At 44.2% G+C, this 26,268-nt stretch overlaps 1 protein-coding gene across 1 annotated transcript in view; it reads right to left on the bottom strand.

Moving 5' to 3' along the window:
- The window catches only part of LOC149365350 (neprilysin-1-like), a 39,234-nt gene that overhangs the window by 11,779 nt on the left and 1,187 nt on the right, over positions 1 to 26,268 (bottom strand). The window contains exons 2-13 of the mRNA XM_089581524.1: positions 25,245 to 25,292; positions 21,877 to 22,038; positions 20,729 to 20,815; positions 16,438 to 16,646; positions 13,786 to 13,974; positions 12,346 to 12,432; positions 12,065 to 12,195; positions 7,902 to 8,124; positions 4,549 to 4,647; positions 4,279 to 4,356; positions 2,635 to 2,738; positions 716 to 777 (exon numbers count right to left, since the gene is read on the bottom strand). Of these exons, the coding sequence (XP_089437650.1) occupies positions 716 to 777; positions 2,635 to 2,738; positions 4,279 to 4,356; positions 4,549 to 4,647; positions 7,902 to 8,124; positions 12,065 to 12,195; positions 12,346 to 12,432; positions 13,786 to 13,974; positions 16,438 to 16,646; positions 20,729 to 20,815; positions 21,877 to 22,038; positions 25,245 to 25,292 (1,479 nt within the window). The remainder of the gene's footprint in view (positions 1 to 715; positions 778 to 2,634; positions 2,739 to 4,278; positions 4,357 to 4,548; positions 4,648 to 7,901; positions 8,125 to 12,064; positions 12,196 to 12,345; positions 12,433 to 13,785; positions 13,975 to 16,437; positions 16,647 to 20,728; positions 20,816 to 21,876; positions 22,039 to 25,244; positions 25,293 to 26,268) is intronic.

The raw sequence follows: 26,268 nt of genomic DNA, 5'->3' as shown, positions 1-26,268 counted from the left end.
TTTGACTTGCCGCTAATCTAATTCCCAGGCGCGAAACGGATGAAGTGTAATTTACCTATCAGGTCAAGCGTGTAAACCTAGCCCTTGAATAAGAATTAACTCGCCTTATCTTGCACGTTAGCTCATATTTTCTGAAACGTGCTCGTCTCTCGTCGATTCGGTCTCTTCGCTTTGAGGTTGTATCTTGAAGACTGTGCAGCCAGAGCTTTAATCAGAGCGGCGGGAAAAAGTTCTTTAAGTTTTGATACTAATCTCTTAGCAAAAAATACATCTTTTGCTGCCGGACAACCGGCAACAAAGCCGCGAAAGGCTGAACTATCGCATTTTACTAACCAAAAAAAATTGTCAGACTTGTCCGCAGTGTTTCTTAAGAAAAAGTTTTTTTTTAGCGATACCGCAGGAAGATCAAAGGAAGAGATATTCGCGACAAATAAAAAGCACCGGATTTCCAACAAACAGTTCAGTGGACAATACAGCGTCGTTCATTTCTGTCTCTCCATTCCTTTCTTTGTGCTCATTCTACTCATTCTCAACATCTGAAACCACCTTGAGGTAGCCCACTCTATTTTCTGCAATGAAGTAAGCAAACTTCACCTCGTCATGGCGTGCCTTTTCCCAAAAACGTTCTTATCGTGCCCTTCGGGCAGAATGCACACCCTGATGGTACTTGCAAATTTTACCGAGCGGAATCAGAATACGACGTATTCACCCTTACCAATTTCGTTAAACGCAATCAGGTTGAAGGCGTTGACTTCTGGACCACCTTGTGGTAACCATCTGAAAGACGACGCATTATTATAGACGCACAATCAAGAGTTTTTTGTTGATTGCTAACGGATCAGTTAATGTGAAACACGAAACGCCGACTCCCCAGCAGCAAAAAAAAAACATTACGCGCTGTTATTTACGAAGTGTACGGATCTCTGCGACCTAATTATTAGACATAGCGGACATGCGGGCTCTCAACGTCTGAATTCGAGAGCGACTTCAAATACACAACTTGGCCCTTATGAACTGTTATTTCGCAGTTTCCATTTCTCTATTACTTGAATATCTGCGGGACTGCGCTACTGCTGTGGTATGCAGGCACTGTACTTCGGTACTTATTCCAGATGAGGAAACTGCAAAACATTTCCAAGATTCTAGAAGCTACCAAGGAAATTTTCACGTACGCAAGGCAGCAGGCTTTATTTCAAGTCCTTGTTTATTTGCGCGGACTCCACTCATACAGAAAGGAGGCATCCCGCCTTCTTCTAAAATTTCTTCGAGACAGTGACCTGGACTGCAGATGGCTACAGCAGCAGTTCATGACTACTGTGGGGATTGTGCGCTTGCCGACGAAGGTCTGCCAGGTCACAGATACGTGCCCAGAATTGTCTATTTCAGTTAACGTCGAAGTGTCGGTGGGGTGGAGCAGTTGCTGGCAGAACATTTGTGACACTAATCCAACCGGTAGCTATCAAGAGCCTGAACCTCATGTCCTAAAATTTCACCTGCGTAGCGAGGAGCAGAAATGCAAAACGCGCGGTAAAGAAAGCATGCCAACAAATAACCATCTGCAGTCTAAGCCAGAAACAATTGTAATTTTTACCGGTGTTAGTCTTTTGGGGACCAACAAAATTTCCACGACCATTAACCTCTCAAAGAACGGTCATTATTCTTTGAGAGATTAGCTGCGAAGATCAGCCGCGGCTAGTTTCAACATGAATTAACCTTTTCACTCATTTTTGGCCCAGAGTGTAGACGTATGTCATCTCCGTCATTGTTGGCCCGAGCGCAAAGCTACAGGTGTTTTATTACAAACTATGGGGGCAGCTAAGTCACCTTAGGAGTGGAATACGATAGCATCATATTTCACACTTGTCGCAGCTTCTGTTGCAACTTCTAAGAGTGTTCTCGACAATTTTGTTGCAATTTTCGGTTCATAAACCGTCATATTCGGGCAACTAGTGACAGTATAGCAGCTTATTATTCATCGTATTAAAAACCAGCGCTTACAAACACAGACAGAGGACAAGACGAAGCAAACTGAAGACGCTGTACTTACAACTGAATTTTATTCCAAAGTAAAGTCATTTTATAAGCTTACACACAGACGCGCAAAGGCCTAAACCTCGCCCAATCCTCAGTTCTTCTGCAGTAGCAGGTATCCGCTATGCTGTGACGGTGCCGACCGACATTAGCATGTCGAACTTTTTTTTTCTGATTTTAGTTTCAGTTCCTTTGAGGTCACGTCACTCTTTAGAGTCATACCTCCTGTGGAATCAAATGACATTGTGATGCCGTGCATCGCTCGACCAATCAGCGGATTTCATTCGTGGCACCGGAGAGCCCAGGGTTGCTCATCGAAAAATTAACTCACGTCACAGGGCTACCTGACCTCTCTCGACCGATTGTTAATTAAACTGCCATCTTCCACGGCGGCAGGTTGCTCAGAATTCGGTGGCCAGGTTGAACCTACCGCGTTGGGCATGCTGTGGCGATGTCTCAACCTCTCTCAACTAAGTGAATTTCGGGACACCGGTCGGCGGATTTTGCTCCTCACGTGAACTGCAACGTTATCGCATTAGAACTCACCCAAATATTAGCGCTTTCGTTTGCCCTGTCTGTAAGAAAATGATGAATAGGACTCACAGCGGGCCATCGTCGCGTAGAGAGGCGTACATTTTCAAGGCAGAGTTCTCATCAAACTTCAGGATAATCTCAGCGAAGGAGTCATTAGAGGTGATTTCTCCGACCTGAAATCAGAAAAGGGATTATACCTTTTGCTCTGTCAAGTTCAAGTTCAAAAATCCCAGCTGCGTGAATTCAGTATTATATGGTGACCAGCTGCGATAGCTTGGCAGAGGGGGTTCGACTGCAGAGCCCAAAAACGCGGGATCGAATCCCAACTCATGAGGCCGTGCTTCGATGGAGTCGAAAAGAAAAAAACCCCATGGGGTGCCGGGCGCCAGTGCACGTATAAGAACGCCACGTGGTCACATTATGCAGGAGCACTCCTCCGCTACAACGCCACTTGTAGCCCCCGAGCGCAGGCAGATTTGGGGTCTTCAACCTCATATGCACCGTACCATCATTTTGGCACAGCAATTTGATTTATGAATACAGTTTCGTGAGCATTCCTCGTTATTCACCTCAAAATACAAATTGCTTACTCAATTCCAACATATATGTAACTGCAGAGTCAGCGCACCTAATTCACCGGCAGACACATTACAAGAAATAGTTTGAAGCCAAAGGTCTGACGGAAGCCTATTTGATCCGGATGGTACATGACGAAAATAGATGGTGCCGAACTTTTGCCCTCATCCCCTTCTACAGATCTACTTTCGTCATTAAAAGAGATATTGAAAATGTTACAAGAAATGGCAACATTTAGCGAAAACGTGACTTCATAACAGCAAAACTACCTCTTTGTACATCACTTTCAAAAGTAAAACACGGACATTCATTCACGCAGCGGTAATCCAGGTCTGTGAACTTCACGACAAAACTCTTACAGTGTGAGTTCGCGAATAGGGTCAGGAAAAGCGTTTTTTTTTTTTTGCGATAGCATAAAAGAAAGAAGACACGTTTTAGAAGGCTATACACAAGCAAAGAATTGCATAAGGTGTTCTCGAAAAATACATGAAATTTATTTTTGAAACCTGCCGGTGATAGATTTCGCGATGCTCACTTAAAATAACGAAAGAAGTTACAATCATCACCAGCACTGTTCAGATTGCATCTACTGCAGGACTAGTCCTTGGCTATTGACTTCAAGATAGTCTTGCCCTGTGCCCGGCTGCATTATACATTCTCTCAGCAAACCTCGTGTCCAACTTCTCAGTCCGAACCTAGCACCCCTTTTGTTTCTCTTCTATAGGAGTCCCCTTGGTTACCCTAGCAAACCATCGCTTGCCTGTTCTCCGCTTTAAAATATCCGAAGTCAATTTCATTCTCTTGATATCCGGTAAGATACAGGCCAACGAGAGACGCACTTATAATAAATCTATAGCCAACCTGTGGTCAACAAGGTAATCGTTTCTTTTTTGTACCTCTGTACACTAACTACCGAAAACTGTTCTCGATGGAGAATATTTTACAGCTAATCCGCATCGGTCTTGTTGCCACTGAAGTAAGGGCTGCAATGTGAATGGCCACTTTAAATGGAAGAGTCTATCTGCTGGGTGCGTGTGTGTGTGTCTCGGTGTTCTGTGTCACAGATCTCAGAAATGCAGTGATTTTTTTTTTCGGAAAGCCGCGAAAACTTGGTTAGCATAAGGAGAGCTGACTTACATGAGCAAAGTGCTTGTTTAGTGCATCATCGCTGAGATTAAAACCAGAATACCCCACATACGGCGCCATCTTCCACAACTGTAAGAAATAAGGGGAAACGATCGCCTTGATACCATATAGTTTTTCTCTTCCTGCAGTAAAAAAAATTGTCCATCTTTCAGATTTAAAAAGCAGAGCCCGCAGGCCATCGGATTAGCGCTGAAAAAAAACTAATCTTGGAAATCTTTTGAATAGAACTTGCAATAATTAACTGCGGAAAATAGGAGGTACCTTGTGGATAGCCCTCCTTCTGGTCACTATATCCATCCATGGCACATTGCGAAGGGTTCTGTAATACGTCCTTCCAACGTCCGACAGCATGGCCCTGACCTGATGTAAAAGAGATCAGAGCTTGCTGCAAGGGGAGTTGAAAGTATTTATAGCTCAATATGAGCGAAACGACGAAAGAATTATTTTGCTTTCTGTCGTCTGATGACCTCACAAGCACAAAAATGTATTCGTTCTGACGTCTCTAGAGTTTTCAGAAATTTGAAATAGAATGCTTTGAATGAATGCCTATTCATTACTGAGGATTGGGTAACCCCCCAGCACCTTAGGCGGTAGCGCCTTCCAGTTTGTAGATATCCAATGACAAGAGTGACCTGCCACAAACTGGAAGTGCTTTAGACAACGAGTCTGAAAGTGGTTTTGCTTAAAAAGACCGTATGATCATCCGTTTTCTCCACACTCCTAGAAATCACGCTAAGCGTACATTGCAGATACCATTTGGCTATTCTGTAGTGCCTTGTTTGAAAGCGGTGTCTGGGTAGGAGAGCTTACACAGCGTGACTGACTGACACCGGAATGTAGGACTTTTACCGGCACAAATGACATCCAAAACAAGGACATCAGGGTTCCTATAATGATGTCACAGATAAGAAATTATTAAGGCGGAAGCCTTTAATGCCTCACCGTTGTAAGCAGGAGCTGTCGACAGAAATGTCACGCTTTTCAATTGGTCGAAACAGTCGTGACGTCACAGTGCGCGAATTTCAAACGGGGCCAATTGTACTTTGGCTACTAACCATGCAACCAATTAAAGGGATCGTATAGTGATGCTCCAAGTAAGTTTGACTGAGTTTAGTTAATTGCTTACTTAACTAATTAGTCTAATTAACCTTTCTAGTCAGACCAGATAAATAAATAAAACCGAGTAAGAAATTGGCCGAGCTTGGGAATCGAACCCCGGTCTCCGGAGTGCGAGTCGAGCACGCTACCACTCCGCCATGCCAGCTTTTTTTTTTTTCTTTATTGAACTCCGCCATGCCAGCTCGATGGTTTGGACTGAACAAAGGTGCGTCTAGTGAATACGGTGTCTTCGTGCACTCCCATCTTCCTCCCTTCCCGTTACGGCGAGGTTTAGGTGTCCACCGAGATATGAGAGACAGACACATTTCCTTTCCTCAAAAACCAATTTACCAAAGAGCAAGGCGTATTTGTCCGCCTTTCAGATTGGTCCAAATTGTCGTGACGTCACCGCGCGCAAATTTTGACGGGTGTCCACCGAAACATGTGAGACAGTTACTGCGCAACTTCCTTTCCTCAAATACAATTTTCGACTAGTGTCTACTGAGATATGTGAGACAGTTAATGCGTAATTTCCTTTCCTCAAATGCAATTTTCATTTTCTTCATTACGGCCCCTCTTTCTCCTTTCACTCACACTTCCTACCTTCCTGTGCGGTGCGGCTCAGGTGTCCACCTAGATGACAGAGAATTACAGCCCCATTTCCTTTCCTCAAAAAGCGTTGCGTTCAAAGGGCAACGCATCGCGCCGAACGGGTGGTGGCGTTCCTTGGACTCCGTGGCAGCGCTACAGCACGCTGTCGCGTTCCACTCCTAAAGGCGAAGCTTAAGCGTCATTAATTGGCATTTAATTAATGCACCAACAAAATCTGCAGTGAACAATCGCGTAGCAGAATGCAGCACTCAGGCTTTCGCCTTTCACCACTTTAGCCGCTAAAGTTCCTCGTAATTTTTAGCCGCACTCACAAAGCAGCAAGCACAAAACCGTTGTGGAGGCTCCTACTTTGTTAAGAGACACTATAAATGTATTAAACGTGCGTGACACACAGGTAAAAATTGGAGGAGATACTAAAGCTCCGCCCTAAGGAGAAATACAGAATGCTGACTACGCCTCGTAATGCACCTTTTTTGTAGTAAGGTTAAAGTTTTTCTGTGTAGTGGTACCCTATTCTGCGACAAAATACTTTATATGTGATTTAAACGGAGCGCAATAGAGTAAAATCTGAGTCCAACCAGCAGTGTGCGTCGCAGTACACGGAGTACCTTTACTACACGAGCTAATTTAGTTTGCAAACACCAATGTTCTATGCAGTCTTCCCGCAGGATGGCGTCGCTAAAGTGAACACCCATTGTTTTCACTGCATTAGGAATTTTTGAGGAGCATTTATCAAGGGCGAGATCGATGTTACTCGCAGTTTGCACTCCTTTTGGCCTTAAAGTCTGGTTTAAGTCTCGCTAGAGTTTAACGCAAGGGCATTTCTGTGAGACCGCGCGTGTAACTTGGGCAGTATTTCATCAGCCGCGCTAATAAGACAATTTGCTTTGGTTCCGAAGATTAGTTGGTGATGACATCCGCGTATATAAAATATTCAGCCCCTGTATCGATCTGTGCTAGGTTGTTTGGTTGTTTATGTTTGTATTATAGAGGAGCGGTCCCAGTATGATGCACTGAGGCACTCCAAGCTTGATTGGTTTATACGTACCTTGGCTGTCATTACCCAATATGGACACCCTCAGTATGGTCTCTTAAATAATTTGCAGTTAAGTCATATGCGTTTCCCCGGTCCGATGTATTGAAAACTTATTGGCCATGGACACGTGGTTTATTCGGCTGAATGCCTTGGAAAAAAATGATATAGATCCCAAGTGTCATTTTCTAATTTTCTATATCACTAATAATGAATTATTTTTTTTTTCACAGTGCCTGCACGGTCGAAGATTTCTGCCTATAGACCCACTGACTAGACGTTATGATGCTGCGTTTGTGAAAAAAGGTGGAAAGCCTTCAAAAATTAAGTTTTTCAATTCCTTAAGATAATATTCGCAGGGTTGATATAGGCATATGGTTGCTTAGAACGTTTATAGGGTCATTTCTGCCGGCAATCATCGCTTTTGTCTTCACATTTGAAGGGCAAATGCCGGTGATAACAAACAGGTTATATATGAATGTTAGAACAGGGCAAAAAACATCTATGACGTATAAAACAGGTTCGAGTTTGAGCCAAAAAGCATCCTCGCATTTACTGCTTCTCATATCTGAATGATCGACTCAAGAAAATCCTAACATTCCATTAAGTTTTTCTCCATTTCGCAGACAGTGATGAAGTTACTGGTCACTCTTGTGGCGTAGTACTCAAAAACCAAACCCTTTCCGCACAAACACATTAAAAGAATTCCAAATGTTGCATATGCGTTCTTTTAAAAATGTGGAAGCGTTCACTATTTATTCCAAGATCGCAGGTTACTTCGTCATTGCGTTATATTAGAACTCCTTGCTGGTGTCTCAGGCGCCTCTAGCTGTGGTGCGTCAGAACCGCTCGAAAAGAGAACAGAGCTCACCTCAGCTTTCATATGGTCGGGAAATTTGTGCTGGAGGTACAGACGGCCAAGGAGCTCCGGCATGTATGCCTTCAGGGCCAGAAGGCAAGCAGCAGTGACGTCATCATCTTCGACGATCTCAGAATCGTTCTTGTTGCTGCCAGGTGGTGTACCTTCTGGAATCCAGGTGAACACTGCGAGCTTTTCCGCTGCTTTTGCTCCGATGTAGTTGTATACTCGGACGCTGAAACGTTATATGGCGTCAGTCGCCGCCAGAAAACAACGCGGGGACGAGATAGCAATAGGAAATAAGGCGCACAAGTTAAGCAAGACGACGTGCATCCATTGTCTAGGAAAATTACATGGGTAAAATTTGGGACAGAAAGAGAGGATACTTAAGACTACAGCGCAGTAGCGACACGGACAAGGCAAAAAGAAGTACGTAAACACAGGCGCTTCGTGAGCTCCTGCGTTAGACGCCTTTTCTTGTATTGCCCTTGTTGCCACTACGCTGAAATTTTCAGTATGTCCAAATAGCCAGGCATTATGTATGAAGACAGAGAGTACTCTGGCAAAATCCAGTTCGTCATTTCCCTACCCTTGATTGCTGAATAGCTTAACGATTGACAGCCTCGGTTCTGGCAGTATTAATGCCATAGGTAGCGTAAGGGGGTTCTCGCACAGCTTCCATCCTCACCGGTTGATCACATTCCACTTGATAGTCGCGGTAATACAGGACGTAGTATACATCCGCCACTGTGGACGAGGTTGGCTCTGGTAAAAACTCCCAACGTTCGAATACACCCAACACAAATACCCCCGGTAGTAGAATATTGCAGCCGCCGCGGTGGCCCAGTGGTTATGGTGCTCGGCTGCGGACCCGAAAGACGCGGGTTCGATCCCGGCCGCGGAGGCTAGAATTTCTTTGGAGGAGAAATTCTAGAGGCCCGTGTACTGTGCGATGTCAGTGCACGTTAAAGAACCCCAGGTGGTCGAAATTTCCGGAGCCCTCCACTACGGCGTCTCTCATAGCCTTAGTCGCTTTGGAACGTTAAACCCCATAAACCAAACCAAACCAGAATATTGCACAACCGCCGCTGTGAACCTCCTCATGAAGTATATACAGTACTGCCTTTTGGTATGGGGTGCAACGACGGCAACAAATATGTCAAAGCTGATAAAGCTGCAAAATAGGCTGAATAAAATTATCTCTAATACTTCTTCCACTCACAACCCTGACGCTTTGTTGAAAAAGTTTCATTTAATAGCTTTATAAGACCTAAACATATATCACCTTTGCAAAACATTCAGAAGCCAAAAACAGGAATTGGACTCTTTATCACACATAGCATCTTTAAGACCTAACCGTCATTATTATTCAACGCGCCATCCTGAATTTCGGTTTTTGCCTCGTTCACGGACCAATTACGGCGTTGAAATGTTGCGCACGGTCATTCCAAGTATGTTGAATTCTTTCAGGAAAAAGGGAATCATCATAGAGAATCTGTCGTTAAAAGCACTAAATTGTTTGTTTTTGTCATGTATCTCTCCACACTTATAAAATTATGTAAATGCTCCAACATGACACATGTGGTGTGCATTTGCTATTACCTGTTTTTTTTTTCATTGTAAACTTTGTTTTATTTCATTTTTTTTTACAATTTCACTACGGGCATTTGCTAATACTTATTTTTTTATTTTTATTTATTCTTTACTTTATTTTTTATTTTATTCGTCGCAAACGCTTCTTTTTACTCGCTGCAGTTCAACCATGTATTTGTTTGCTTCACTGACACGTACATTTGTTGCTGATGCTCTGCTCTTGCATAGGGGATGGGAGCCTAGTCAAGCTGCATTATAGCAGCTTTTTCTCCCATCTCCTCATGTATGTGTATTACATGAAATAAATCAATTCAATTCAATATTCTCTCCGTAGCCCTGCCTGTGTCTCTCTGTCAAGACTCCGTCTCACCGAAGAAGCACGGCGCCTTGCCTATACGTCTTCGCGTTCTCACCTCCCATCCCTAAAATTATCTAAAGCGCGCCGAAGTCACATCCGCCGATTACAGCACTGGTGATTTTGTCTTGTTGGGGGGCTTACCTGAAAACGAGGTTTCTCCTAGAAGCTGCTGTGCCACTACGATGGACCTTACGTCATCATTGCCCAAATTGGAGGTCTCAGTTACCACATAGCGCGCCTGAACGCCAGCGGGCCTCGTTCTGCGAAAACTGAAGTGACTCAGGTTGCCAATTAGAAGCGTTACTATCCTCTCGGCGCTTTATAGCTCACCCTACAGGCTCCCACTGCTTAAGAGGGACTGTAACCCCCAGGAAGAGGCGATGCCGGCCACGCATTAGATAAAGAGAATGACGTAGAGGCGTCTCGTTCTAAACTCTGCAAAAAGACCCAGCTTGCCTCAATTGCCTGGTCCGCAGTGAATAAACCCCTGTTTGTAGCAGTATATATAAATAAGTAGCAAAGTTTATAAGCCATTAATGTAGGCATTGATTTCAGGCTGGCGTTTCGGCCGGACTACGGCCTTCATCAGGACTGGCCGCAGCATCACCCGGAAATAAAATCTTATATGTATACGAAGCGTTTCTCATCTTCATAACTTATTTCTCTAGCATCTAAGTACAATTATTCCCGCAAAAAGTAGAGGAGCAGCATCGTTGGCCTTAATAATTCAGAGCCTCCTACACGTACACATTAACACCTATGTCCAGCATTTATGTAGCTAATAGCCATGGCTGTAAAGAAAAATACGGAAGTAATTGGAAATTAGCCCGAGCAAGCAACTGGAATATCGTCATAAAGCAGGCCGATGACACGGCGGCTGTGCAGATCCTTACTGCACTTGACATCGACAGAATGTTTTCCCACCAGGCGATAGGGTTGCGTATTCCTCTGGTAATGAGGAGTATCCAGTGCAAAGAGTTAGCTGCTTGATCCAAATGGAAAAAAAAAATATAAAATGAGCTGTTACCAACTGGTCTTACCATCCAAAATGGACATTCAGCACCGTTGTCGTGAAACAGTCGTGCACATCAATGCGCGTTCGGTTAGCAGTAAAGACGACTATATCGCCCTTCTTTCACAGCTGTTTTCCTTTATGTTTTGTGTGATAATGACGTCAGAACATGGTATACAAACGGTTGCCCAATGTTGGAAACAGATGGTTACAATAATTTTTTGCTTAGTTGGATCGAAAAACTGAGGAGACACTAAAGGTCCGCCTTGAGGTTACGGCACGGTAGCGTTAATGAGATAATGCCCCTACATGACGAACTGGTCGTTCTTTATTGTACATTTATAGATCCCTGGGAGTCCTCGTACCCCTCCTGGAGCGGTGGTGCAGCAGTTAAGCGATGCGCCACTGACCTAGGGTGTCAGGTACTGCCACCGGTGGGGCTTGCGCGAGCCAGGTTGCTCTTCTCGAATAACCGCTCGTGACTAATCATTAACTTAACTACTTCCTGCCACGGTAACCAGTTTCCTCACAACCCAGTGGGCAGGCTGTGATGACGTCACTTAAGTGGCTCGCCTGCCACCTGGATTACTGCTCCGGGGATTTTTCGTGGATTTTTCGCTCACGGTCAGTGAAGCCGACGCAACGAAGACGCTTGTTTTTTGTGCTTCTTAACTCTATCCCATTAAAATTGCAAGTAAGCTGGTGGAAACACTCACAGTGTTCCAGGAGAAGCTGCTACAAGTGGGAGATATGATGCTATCACATTCTCCCCTCAACGTTACTTCAGCCTCTCAATATTTCCTCCCTATGCTTCGGAAATTAATATTTTCTTTATCTTGGGCACATCAAAGCACACGGTATAAAATTCTAAACACAGCAAAACATATCAGAGTCATATTTTGGAGCCCAAACATCATTTCTTAAGCGCACTGAAAACATCCATGACAAGAATTAAAGCGCAACAAGACGACACAAAGTAGGGGGAAAAACGACAGGACAGGCGCTATCTTGTCGTTTGTCCTCCTACTTTGTGTCGTCTTGTTGCGCTTTAATTCTTGCTAGCTATGAACCAACATGCCCCGGAGGGTGTTTTACTGATCCATGACAAATATACTACAGGTGTGAGGAGGGTCATTTCCCTCGTGCATAACCTTAGACATCAGTTGTTTTTTTTTTAATATTAATCGAAGCAAAAACCAACGAAATACTCACGGATCTGTTTCTCTGATGAAGTTCAGGGTGTTATTGATGTAGTCCACGGCGTTGACCAGAATCTTGTCGCTGTCGTGTAGCGTCACATTAGCCTTGTTGAACTCCTTGTTCAGTAGCTCGAGAAGCGGAAACTTTAAACGTGAGGGAAAGTATAAATACATAAACTCTTGATTTGGCTAAGACTGCATAAAGCGTCAATAACACTGACTTGAAAATTTATAAGCACTAGCTACTTCTTTGTGCGTACAAATGTCAACGTTCAGTTCGGCATCATTCTTTACCTCGCCTAGGTCCGCCTCCACTTCTTTGATGGTGCGCTTTGCCAAGTTCCGCGATATGTTCCGTCTTTCGGCGAGTGGTTGGACCAGCTTAAGGGATGACGGGTACACAGGAAGAGAAAAACAGACCAACAGACGCTGTGAGTATGACAAACGATGATAATCAGACCTTTGTTAGTGGTTGCTTGTTTATTTTTTTTAACATTGGGATGAGCTACTCGGCAGATTAACAGCGTGATGTACAGACTAAAAATGCGATCCACGCGGCAAAGTATGCTTTAGCGGTGTGGCCGACCAGCTGCCCCTGCTGACGGTTTCAGACCGTGCGAGCGGGTGGCTTGATCCAGTCCATATAACATCGTGTGACACGCCGTACTCCCGTCCCGCTCTCCCGATCCAATCTAACAATCAGAGTGTGACACGTCACACTCCTTTTCTAGTCGCCTCCCACCCCCCCTCTCTCTCTCTATTCCCTTTTCAGCTATCCTTCTCCCCTGATAGTGGAGAAGTATTTCCCTCTTTCTTCGCTTTGCCTCCTGCCAACCGACACTTACTCAGCTTACTCACTTACTCAAGTACTCAGCTAACCGAAGTGACATAAAAGCGAAATGCAATGCAGCACACTGCACAGTAATGCAGCCATTTGACGTCATCCCTTAGCTTATGCTAGCAATGAGGGGAATCCATGTATTGCTTGCAAAAAACAGCGCGGTACATAACAGCTGATTTGTGTACAAAAAAAAAAGTTACCGGTTTTTGAGGAATTCATCTTCAAAACCAGTTTCTCTTAGAGCTACAAAGTAAAGGTCGCTCAAAATGCAGCCCCAGATGATGGCAGTGATCAAATTTCTAGATGTTCTACTGTTTGTTCATTAGTGCTGTGAGAGAGAGAGAAAAGCTATATCACTTAAAAACAAAGAAATAACCAGCGTTTAAATCTACTGACTTGTTACTCTGCGTGGGGAAGGAATTCAGTGAGAGAAAGGTGGAATGAGAGACATGTAGGAAATGATTTGGTTTGGTTTGGTTTTGTGGGGTTTAACGTCCCAAAGCGACTAAGGCTATTAGAGACGCCGTAGTGAAGGGCTCCGGAAATTTCGACCACCTGGGGTTCTTTAACGTGCACTGACATCGCACAGTACACGGGCCTCTAAAATTTCTCCTCCAAAGAAATTCTAGCCGCCGCGGCCGGGATCGAACCCGCATCTTTTGGGTCAGCAGCCGAGCACCATAGCCACTGAGCCACCGCGCCGGCATGTAGGAAATGAGATGACAAAGATCACTGCATAGAGAATGCGCAGTGAGAGTGCTGAAAGCAGGGATTAGTTCATCTTGAAGACCAATGACATGTAAATAATCAAATAAAAAGTGCATAACGCGTCTCTCCTGCCTATGCCAGGCTAAGGGTCGTAATACACAGTCGAGTGTTAGACCCGGACTTACATCGGCGAGCGCTGTTCTGAAGGCCAACTCTTCTCGAGCGAAGGAAGCCAGTTCTTCATCGGTCGTGTTTGGCGCGAACATCGCCACAATAGACTTAAGATCATTTATGGTTTCAGCCATTGTATCGTTGCTTTCCTTCGTATCTGGCTTCTTGGCGTCGTCATCTTTCAGCGCCGCAGACTGTTCAAGCTGCAGAAACGAATAGTCAACAACGCCGTTTAGCGGACTCGATAAATTATCACAGAGAGGGGGTGTATCATTTGTTGGAGTGCGCCGAAGAGAAATCAGAGCGACGGTTTCCATTTGACAGACTCGGTCCTAGAGCGGAATCATGTAATTCTGGGGATGCCATAGCGTTTCCATCAGGGCTTCGGACATTAAGAAGGTAGCTTGCTCTGATCTGCCTCAGCTGTGCTCGCGACGCTCATCTCTTAGACGAGAGGTTGAACTCCGATTCTTCGACTGAACCGAGTGAAGCTGGCAAGTGGGTGCGCCGCGTAGATCACGTGACGTTGTCTGAGCTCTTTCCGACCATCGCTGGCTGATTACGTCGGTATTGGCTTAATTGTTTGAGGACGGTTGCCATGACAAAGCAAAGTTTTTTTTAAGCTCTGGACAAGTCTTTTCTTTTAGCAGGCGGCGCTAGGGCGATGTAGCTGAACGGGAACTTCGATATTCGTGTTTGCCTTCTAGTTCAATGACACGCCCTTTTTGTCACAGGCTCAATTCTGGGCAGCTGCAATATTACTCCGAAGCCCGCATTTTCGTATTTCTAAAGCACATGATCGTCCAAAACGCTTTCTAGGCATGGAATTCCTCTATTAGGCGGAAAGTTACCAGCATTTTGTTCACACCAGCGGTCTACGCAATCCTTGAGAAGCAAAATAGAGCCTTCCCCCGAGAAGCCGTTGTCACCACCCTAAAAGAACACACTAGCATGGAGTCAACCTAGCAGCAGCAGCTGCTACTCTGCGAAACTGAACACACTGTGTTGCAAACAGTGCACTCTTCCTCGTCCTGCTAAAGGTCAGGCAGAAAATTTGTTTCAACCAAAAAAAAGCTATGTTCATTAAAGCGCTTAATTTAAGACTGACTCAAAAGACACATTCACCTTCATTATCAGTGTTCGTGTATTCAAGAGACAGGTCCACTTGATTCTTTGAAAGGTTGTTGCTATTTATTGTACTTTGGGCCATCTTACCCCCTCTTCTGTGTGTCACAACCTTTCCACTTCCTATGTCAACATGATTTCCCTGAGTACATATTCCCTGAGTACTTTTGTGCTAGCGTTTGTCCTGTCTGGTTTCCTTCTGTTTGCGTCTTCCTTGTGCGCTAGCCAATATGTCGAATTATAGCAAGCAACTAGCCCAATTAAGAGCCTTGCCTGTTTTAGAGCATAGACGACATTCGTTTTTACCGAGGGATTAAATCAGGAACCATTGCCGTGGTACTCAATCCCCTCTACGGAGTCCGATAACAAGGATGAAAGCAGCTCAAAGAGCGATATCGAAGTAGCTTACAAAAAGAATAATGGCTCATAATAGTTCCATATAAGCTCAAAACAATGAATCTGCTTCCATAACAAAAAAGGCTTACTTTGCCTTTATCAGAGATCAAGAAATGGCAATGGCAGTTGCAAGCTACATAGTTAAAGGCAGACTGAAAACTAATAGAAGTCAACTTGTATCCATAGGGTACCACTTTCTAATCACAAGACCGATCGCGCCGAAAACGGAGCTTTTATCAGCAATAAAAAAAGAAAAATCAAAATACAGGCCTGTATCACCGGCAGATATCGCAAGTAAAATACCTGCGCCAACGCCGAATTTTTGTGTGCGGATCCAAGAGGCAATCCTACACTTCCATTCACTTCCACGAACCCCTAATGCCAGAATGCCACTGGCGGAAAGATTGCTAAATCAGACTTTATAGGTGATTAATGCAAGCTTTACTATAGGATAAAGCGTAAACATATCCAGAAAGAGCCAGGAAATCAATTTTTATTGAAATCGTTAATTCCATGCACTTGTCCTCTGTTTCCCTTTAAGATGTTTCTGTAACATCATTTATCCTAGCTATTGCAATATTATGACCTAATAGTCCGAACAATGTATATTAATAAATTATTGCAATGAATTACCTTCCTATGCCGATAAAAAAAAACATTGGTGACTGCACTACAATGGCAAATCATGGAGTACTTTTGACTTTCATTCTATCGGTACCCTTCAAACTTATGCTTACGAAAGCAGTGAGGCTGCTTTTAACAAACTGCTAGCCAAATTAATGATATAATACATCGAGGAGATTTTCCAGCTGCTAGCACCTTTCGCATGAACCACGTTCGCCTGCCTCCCCTCACCCCCCATTTTTTGTGGATTACTAGCGTGGTATCCCAGAAAATAGAGCAGACGCGAATCTAACAAGCTTTTTGATTTGGAGCGCCAACAGCGTGCGCGATTATTATCAAAATCAAACAAAAATGGCTCGTAACAACGCGGTTAAATATGAAAGCCTGAATAGTGTGCGGGATTATAACCTTCCACTTCTGCCTATACTTCAGCGTGTCCCCGATATCAATTGCTTCGATGCTCGCGCAATTTGTTGCATTCTTCTTCGCACTGTATAGTAGTGGTAAAGAAGCAGTGTTACCTGGAGTATCTTTGACTTTCCCTCTGACAGGTCTTTAACGACTACGAATGAGAGAATAAACGACAAGCCTCCGGTCTTGTTCAGGACCTCCACAGAGTTCTTGAATGGGTGTCCTGTTGCATTGCCGATGAGCGGCCACAGGCCCAGCCCAAACTTGGCCAAAAGCTTTTTAATTATCTTGAGTCCTTTATCCTTGTCGGTCTGAGCCGCTAAAAGAAAAGAAATATCGCGCGGTCAGCGCAAGTGTTCAAGGTAAGGTATGTGTTCGCAAACGGGAGATTGTTATTTGAGCTTATATAGAAGGCTATTTCCTGCTTAGGTCGCTCACGCTTATCAGCTACGTTTGCACTACAGCACTTCTACACTGATCTTGTTTGCATAGCTTTAGATATTGTTTTACTTCTCATTGTTATTACCATTTCTTTTTCTCTTTTTTTACTTGGTTTGTACGCAAATAGACTGGGTATAACGCTGGTAGAAGAATTACCCAATCGAAACCAAAGTCGGACATAATTTTGACTTCAGTAACAACTTCTATTGATGCGCTCTCGCTGGAATCGCAATAGCCGGCGATATTGCAGCAAGGACGCGGGCCAATCAAGGCCTTTTTTCAAGTTATGAGTGTGTTTTGAAACTTATTCATGACGTCAGTGGAAGCCCTGGTTCCTTTTAGTGCGTGCGTTTAATTTCGGAAAGTACTCCAAGCTTTTAGTTCACATATCAGAATGGCGCCATGAAAACATTTTTTTCGAGACCAGAAAACCATGTTCTGTAACTCTTCCTCTCCTGGTTCATCCTCAGGGGCCATTGTGGTTGACAGATACGACAGCTACTTCTTAGGACATGACGGCAGAGAGACAGCATGCAAATGTTTCTCGCCTGCTTTTGTATCAAAAGCAGGGCTGTCCAGTTGAGAGGAAGCGAAATAAAGGAACAAGAAAGTAATATTTCCAGGTTGCGGCCCCAGTGCGTCGTGTTTGTATGGGTGGGTGCGTGCGTGCGTGCGTGCGTGTTTTTCTCAATCATAAGGGTGAATATTTACGGCAACGAATAATATTGTGGTCAGATTAAGGACCGTGCAAGGAGATTTGGTAAGAGAACTGGTGAGAGTAAACCGGTAAGACAAAAAGAGAGGACACTGAATAGGACATTAACCATCATTCAATGCTGTCACAGCTGAAGGAAACCGCGGGAAATGGACTCTTAAGATGGCACTCAATGCGAAAAAAAAAATACCGATCGTTATTTCACCAGAACACTTACGTAACATAAGACACCAAAAATTCAAGGAGCGAAAAAAAAATGTGATATTTTCTTGCATAGGGTTGCCATGGCTAGCGAACAATACAGGAATAATTGGGGACGACTCCTACAGGCCTTTGTCCTGCAGTGGGCCGAAGTTGACGGATTATGAGGATTACGCCTTGAGCCAATGGTAGGGCGGTGGTTAGGGCGATTATATTTATTTATTTATTTATTTTTATTTGTTTATTTTACCCTCAGGGCAAAGCATTACAGAGGGGAGTGGGTAATACATAACACTGCAAAAAATACAAACAACAGCAGAGAACAATAAATTGTCAAAACAGAGAAGTGATAAACACAATATAGAGAATGAAGAAAGGATCCTAGAAAACTAGAATGCACAAAGGAGAACAAAACCCAGCTTTTTTATTGCGTATATTTTTCTCTATAATTATGCCTAAGACACGTGGATCGCCACGTGGTATTCATCTGTGACTGGCAAATAAGAATTTGAGGGAAATTTTTATCTCTTCACTTGTGGTGCTTTTCTTCCGGTTTCGTTAGCCGAACGATGTCTGTAACGTCAAATTTCAATGCTGGCAGGGTAAGTTTAAGAAAACTGCGATATTATCCTGCTCCTTCACTTTAATCCACTCCAACCCTTAGCCAGCCTGCCTCAAGACCCGGAACGACCACTACTGAACAAGCAAACACTTCATGAAAGTTTTTTTTTTTCGGGGGGGGGGGTTAAGTAACCTATGCTGAACCTTGAGATCACAGGAATCGTTTCGGTGTTAAAATTGCAAGCGAAATAGTATGAGGAAAAAGATTCGCTTTGAAATTACTTACTGCCCATCGATTAATGCCGCGTCGTGACCTATGTCTACTAGTGTATTGGGCAGGGCACATAGTAAAAAGGTACAAATCGAATACAAATGCAATGGAATACAGTAAAAACACTGTTGGTTACAAATAACTGCATGAGTATGGAAAAAAAATACAGATAACAGAAAATAAAACACAAAACGAGAGAGCATTTTTCACAGAAAAGGCTGCAACTTTATACATTGTAAGTAATGTGTTCATACAGATGCTATTACGAGGTCTGTTAGAAAAGTATCCGACCTTTGGCCGAAGAAAAAAAACTGGCATAACTGGAGCGTTAGAAACCTAATAACCTTCAAAGTAGTCTCCTTGGGGCTCCATATGCATCTCCCAGCGGTGCTGCCATTGTTGGAAGTATTCCGAAAAGACCCTTTTCGGAATGGAATTTAGCTCTGCTGTCGTTGCAGCCATAATGTCCTTTCTTTTCTGAAATCGCGCTCCTTTCAATGACCTCTTGACTTTAGGAAACAACCAGAAGTCGTAGGGGGACATATAAGGAGAGTAAGGAGCCTGTTGAACTACAGGAGTCTGGTTTGTCGCCAGAAAAGTCTGAATCAAATGCGAGGAATGTGCAGGAGCAATGCCGCGAGGGATGCGCCAATTTCTTGTTGACCTCAATTCCGGTCTCTTGCGCCGCACAGCACCACGTAGGCGATGGAGGACATCCCTGTAGTACTGTTTAGTCATTTTTTGACCGTGTGGAGTGCGCACTCGTGGTGTGCCACACAGAGGGAGTCAAAAAAGCAGTAAGCATCACTTTGACATTGCTGCGCACTTGTCGGGCCTTCTTTGGTCTTGGTGACGTGGAATGCGTCCTCTGTGACGACTGGGATTTGGTTTCCGGGTCGTACCCGTACACCCAAGACTCGTCACTAGTGATTACGGCGTCGGTGAAGTCAGGGTAACTGTTTGTGGAATCCAGCATCTCCTGTGAGACTTCAACACGAAGCTGCTTTTTCTCCACCGTCAGCAGCTTCGGCACGAATTTCGCCGCAACTCTCTCCATGGCCAAATCTTCGGTGATAATGGAATGTGCAGAAAAATTGCTGATGTCTACCTCTCCGCAATTTCTCGGATAGTCACACAACAGTCCCGCATCACCACAGCGTTCACTTCGGCAATTACCTGGTCATTTCGGCATGTTGGTGGCCGACCGGAGCGTGGCTCTCTCTCCACGGATGTGCGGCCGTCTTTAAACCAGTTGCACCACTGCTTAATCTGTGTGCTGCTCATAGCATCATCACCGAAAGCCGTCTGAACATTTCGAATAATTTCCACTTGGCTATCGCCAAGTTTCTGGCAAAATTTGAGGTAGTAGCGCTGCTCCTCTCGCTCCGCCATTTTCCTTACAACAAAAAACCGACGAGAGCACTGCGCACTCCCTCACTCAAACGCTGCTTCCCAGCGACTGACGCTATCGGCAGGCGGGAAAAAATTCGTGCATGCGCATGAGGGTTCAAGGTCGGCTGCTGTAAGCGCGCTTGTTTCATATCCATCAGGTGTTTACAAAAAAAAAAAATACAGTCGGATACTTTTCTAACAGACCTCGTATATGCAGTGATACGGGTGGTCTGTTGTACTTGTCTAATTATGTTTTAATTATCGCGCAACTGTTCTTCTACCAGCGTTACAAAGTTCTACAAAGTAGTAGTGATAGTAGTAGTGATAGAGGGGTTCAAATTATTCCATTCTTTTATGGCAAGCGGGAAAAATGAATATCTGAAACAGTCGATTCGGGTTAATGGGTGTTTATGCCGGGATGGTCTTGATTCATGTACATATATATATAACGAAGCATGTATGTTTAACGTGTTATGTAGTAATTGGAACAATAATTTTAGTCGTGCTAGTTTGGCGCGTTTCTCTAAAGTAAGAATACATGCTTGTTTTAGTAGTTGGGATGGTGAATCACTGGTCCTGTATTTGTTAAAGATAAATCTAATTGGCTTTCGCTGCACTCCTTCTAGTTTTTTAATAAGCTGTTGTGTATAGGGAAACCGAAATCCCAATAGGATTGACAGTATCTGAAATAAATAAATAAATAAATCATTACAGTGAAGAAAACATGCAACGAGCACTGGTGTGTGTAGTGCTCTAACCGTTTCTTTGCTACCAGAAAATCGGCGTGGTTAAAAAATACTATAAGCATACGTATACTTACACGAACTTTTGCAAGTGCGGTAAGCGATGCCCAATTTTTCTGTCAAGTTGCGGGCACGCGTAGTGTTTTTTATCGCTTCTAGCAAACCTGCTCCCAAAAGAAAAGAAAGTCAGTTTTAGGTGAAATCCTTTCCTCCTAATTATACTTTGTAAAAGACAACCATAGATGCCGACATCAGTAGACTCCATTCAGAAACACGGATAATCTACCCTTTATTTTAAAAAAAAGGTATCCATGAGATCACTTTGAAGTGCCGGAGGAACAATGGCGGTGAACGAGAAAGATTCCCCGCTTCTTTTCAACACACCTCGTTCTCATCTTTAACAGAATAAAGCAGGACGCTGTGCAATGCTGTGAAAGTCCCATGTTTATACATTGCTTAGTATCAGCATTCGCACTCTATAAATGATATAATACACGCAACCGAGTGAATGTAATAAAACTGCATGAATAATCTGACAAGCAGAATCAAAATCAATGCCTAATGCACAAGCGCAACTCGAAATGAGAACACCTCAATATCATCGAAGCCGCTTTGACTCCAACGCTTATTCAACTATGCTAGATATAAGTGGCCAATACAACGTGAAAGGCTCACAGCTATTGAAAAAATAGTATTCTGCAAGATTGCAGGTTTGAATTTTAATTCTAGCGGATACAAGGTAACAAGTAAGGTGCTGCCTTTAATTGTGGGCCATCAAGTAGCTTCAGCAGGTTAAAAAATATAAGATCTATAATTTCACGTAAGGAAGACTGCAGTCCGGAGAGCAGGAAGGCAGTGAAAATGGCTTCTAAACTAAAGTCTTTGTTTGGGCTGACTTGCTCCCGCAAAGGATTGAATCATTCGGCGGCGGCGTAGCAGCAAGTGCGCTCGGCGGTCGTCGAACCGAACGCCCGCCGCTCTCGGCCGTGCTCTTTTTTAAATCTGATATCGGACTTTCGAGATAAAGCTTGCAAAGTTACTACAACATTCTGAAACAACATAGAATCGGCTCCGCCTGGGTGCGATCAAACGAAATAAATCTGGGTGCGTCATGCATCACAAACAAAGCGATAAAGTGGCGTGCCGTTAGCTTTGAGGAATGAACAAACAAACGCTACAAATATTCGCAGCAATATGAAGAGGAAGATTCCCTGTGGACACCCACCTTTAAGATCCTTCTCGACTTCGGCAGTCACTATTTCCAAACTGCCCAAGGTGTCCGAGTCTTCCGGAATGGGATGCGCATCAGCCCACCTCTTGCACACGTATTCGTAAAAGTCCTCGCAAGGGTCCGCGGATTGGTTGATTGAAGCCAAAATAATCTTGGCTGAAACAATGCCCGTAGAAATAAAACTGTTGAGGAATGCGAAGCTAAATACGTCATCTGCCGCGGCAACGGTATATTTATTACAGCCAGTATTATTTATGTACAATGGCAATTAGAATTACACTATCACATAACATATTGCACATGACAACGTACAATAGCTTATGAGGCTAGTGTAAACAATTCTCTGCAGTCTTTTTGAGTGCACTGATGCATTCACAAACTAAGGGTACGGCAATTAACTAATCAAAGACGCAAAATGTTATTGTATAAAGGGGGCTGGAATTTACGAACGCTTTAGTACACCTGACTTTGCAAACAGTCTGTCATGGTATAAAACATTTTTCGAATAATCCCTGTCTGATTTCTGGTCTATGTGTATCACCAGTTTATTTCTTATTTAATAAACGGTGCGAACAGGAAATCTATTTTCCACCTTTGGGCTCGATGCGCACTCCGTGACCTAAAAAGCTTGTTTCTAATCGCCTGAATAAAAAAGCCACTGCATACCCTTCAATCAATTGGGGCGCTCTGTCTTTCAGTGTGAGGGACACCAATACACCTGTAGATTGGCTCGAAATATTTTTTTCGATAAGCCTCTGTAGACCGCCCCTTAAAGTCACTACAACACGGCTCGCAAACCCTAAGGTAGTCGCGACAACTCATGATTTCGCGATACTGCAGAAAACTTCGTCGTAAAGACAGGATGGCAAGAAAAATTTCTCGTCGATTACGATGCTTCTCAAGGAAAAATCTGAGTGCTGCTCTTTAGAAGATTTTATTTTGCGCACACTTCGAAGCTGTAACTACGACAAGGGCTGACCGGCGGCGCTAAATGCCGTTAATATTGGCTCGCCTCGTCTGTTCATCACTTCGCGTCAATGTAGGCTCGCACGCACTAGTGTTCACAGTACAAACGCTTCACCCTCTGGCCGAAGCTTGCGTCGCCAAAGGTCAAGCGAGGAGTGAGGTTTCCAGAGCTTTCGAGTTTCTTCGGTCGTACCCGGCGCCGCCGCGCGCGAGTGAAGTGAAAAGGGCCTCACAAACACACACAAGGTTACGTGCAACAGGTGTTGCTTTTTCAAGCTTCAGGCTCCTTCTGCGGCGCACGCGGGCACGATTCCTTGCGCACCGCGCCGGCTTTCGGCGCGCTACAGTGCGTACGACTCTGTCGCCATCTCTGAGCGAGCGGCGGCACTCTATGTGCGCGCACGCGTTTGCGTTTTTATGTTCGGGCTCCCGGTTACGCCAACGGCGACGGCGAGGGACGCCGCTTAACCCATGAATAGGCGCGCGCACAACAGCTGTGCTCTAAAGGTTGTGGTTCTGTTGTGTTTTTCTACTGAGAGCTAATTCCTTATATTAAGGCTTAGATAATGAAAAGCAAACATTAGAGATGAAGACATGGCAATCCTCATTTCATTCCGATCATGTTCTCTTGTCTCTGGAGCGACTATGACTCCGTCCTCGATAGCAGCGCTATTCCGTGTTCCACCTCTGCTCTGCCGCTGCTAGTAATTCAAGGTGATGTCGGAAAGTAAGCGCAACCACGACAGTGGCGGCTCGGGCGTCTTGACTACCGACAATCTAAGAAAACGGCAAAATTAAAAAAAATTAACTCGATTCTTTTACATCGCATATCGTTAAAGCCACTAGAGCTTTGTGAACTTAAGCTGCGGCCTGGTGTGATTCAGAGATATACTTGAGTAGCTTACCCTCGAAGTGCAGCTGGAGTTATTATATATAGAAAGCAAGAACCTCTTCGTAGGTCACATTAGTCAAAGATAAGAGAAAAAAAGGCTAATGTAAATAAGACAATAAAGGAGAGAGGAAGGAAGAGTAGTGTAGATTGAAGCAATAGAGTAAGGTCTCTGAAACTTTAATCGATATGGGATGTTCAAATTAAGTCTTCCCAGTTTTTATAAGTAAACGACACGAAAGCTATTTTCTCCTCCATTTTTTGCGACCCAAAGTGAGGTAACAGTTGTGTCGGTAACGTAATAATTAACTAAAATCAGTTACAAACTTCAGCCCCTGCAGCGTTCGCGCATGCTTCTATTCGAAATGAAGGCTTTCGCATTCCTAGACTACTCCATTCGGTAGAATCTGCCTGCGACGCGCGTGTCCCAAGATACTCGCCGTCCAGTTTTCAGGTAAATATCCGTAATTTTCTTGACCAGAGGTGGGGAGCAGAGACGATTTCCTCCCAAAGGGAGGCAGGTTTTTGTACGGTGCTTTGTCTTCAACAGTTAAGACATATTTGCTGCCCTTTTACTTTCAGCTATCACCGCATTGCTTGCGTAACTGCGTTGATTGAGTTGAAACTTTGAGATGAATAATTCTGAACAAAAGCGCATTAGGAGTGTTCAGCCACACTTTGTTAGGTAATGAGACCGCGTTTAAGTGCGAAACCTTGCTTCAAAAACAGCTTGCGAGCATTGTTCGGCGTTTATTTGATATCATGCGGAAAGTGTAATTAAATACGCGCTCTTTAAGTTTGTATACTTTTCTTTCAAGTGTATGGGCCGCATGAAAGCTATAGTATTTAAGGAGTGTTTATGGGCGATGCTTTGTGGCTCGTCCCACAGCGCTGGGGTTCCAAGCGTGTTGTAAGCGAGGTGAACTGTAGTCCTGGCCCTCACAAAGCGACGACTTCCACAAATGTCACGAGACACTCATCAGAAAGCTTAGAAGCAAGCACTTTGTTTCTATACTTTTGATAAAGGCCGAACTAGTCTACGTACCATTTGCGAAGAGGAAAATATTAGAAAAAGCAAGGGCTGCTTGTCTAGACTGTCAAGGAGTGTAAGGACGAAAGGTGAAGAGTACAAAGGGCAAAAATGGCATCGAAATTGAATAGGAATGTTACCAGTATTATAGGCTTAGTGGCTATGGCTTTTGGCGGCTCAGTCCATCGCGGGATCGATTTCAAGCCACGAGTGGTGGCATTTCAATGCAGGTGAAATGCAAAGATATCTATGGGCCGTGCGATGTCAGTACACGTTAAAGAAATTCCGGAGGTGGCGGGGGGGGGGGGGGGGGGGTGATTAATCCAGAGTCCTCCACTACGGCGCCGCTCATAGACCATATAGCTTTCGAACGTCAAACTCCGCATACCATACCAAACAGAATATCAAAGCATATCATTTGAAAGACATGCATTGTTCGCCAGCGCCTTCTGCGACAATTTATCATAATTTGCTTACCTCTTTCCTGACAGACTTCACTGTTGCAAACGACCCGCTTTACTTTATCTGAAAATGGCCAGAAGTACAAGTTTAATGCTTAATCAAGCGTATGATGTGCTTGTATACTAACTGCCGCTCGTGGGATGCTACAACGAACAAATGGGCACTTTGAAATAATTTTGACAGTTCTTTTTTTGTTTATTAATGCATGCTGTTAACTAGACTACTAAAGGTCAACAATTTTGTTTCTTCGCACAGGCAAAAGGTCACATAAGCGTGGCTTTTTGGACTTGTTGATGCATAAGCATAGCGAGAGATTATAGCGCAGAGTAGGACAGGACACAAGAAGACACGAACAACACGAGCGCTCGTATTGTTCGTGTCTTCTTGTGTCCTGTCCTACTCTGCGTTATATTCTCTCGTCGTGAGGCAAAAGGTACTTTGCTGCCTTTTGTGGAGCTGGGACACCTCCAAAGAAGACACGAACAACACGAGCGCTCGTATTGTTCCTGTCTTCTTGTGTCCTGTCCTACTCTGCGTTATATTCTCTCGTCGTGAGGCAAAAGGTACTTTGCTGCCTTTTGTGGAGCTGGGACACCTCCAAAGAAGACACGAACAACACGAGCGCTCGTATTGTTCGTGTCTTCTTGTGTCCTGTCCTACTCTGCGTTATATTCTCTCGTCGTGAGGCAAAAGGTACTTTCCTGCCTTTTGTGGAGCTGGGACACCTCCAAAGAAGACACGAACAACACGAGCGCTCGTATTGTTCGTGTCTTCTTGTGTCCTGTCCTACTCTGCGTTATATTCTCTCGTCGTGAGGCAAAAGGTACTTTGCTGCCTTTTGTGGAGCTGGGACACCTCCAAAGAAGACACGAACAACACGAGCGCTCGTATTGTTCGTGTCTTCTTGTGTCCTGTCCTACTCTGCGTTATATTCTCTCGTCGTGAGGCAAAAGGTACTTTGCTGCCTTTTGTGGAGCTGGGACACCTCCAAAGAAGACACGAACAACACGAGCGCTCGTATTGTTCGTGTCTTCTTGTG

The sequence above is a fragment of the Amblyomma mixtum genome, chromosome 1 (genome assembly GCF_055824585.1).
Source record: "Amblyomma mixtum isolate Tamu chromosome 1, ASM5582458v1, whole genome shotgun sequence".
Taxonomy (NCBI): Eukaryota; Metazoa; Arthropoda; class Arachnida; order Ixodida; family Ixodidae; genus Amblyomma; species Amblyomma mixtum.
This window is presented reverse-complemented; position numbering and strand designations above follow the sequence as displayed.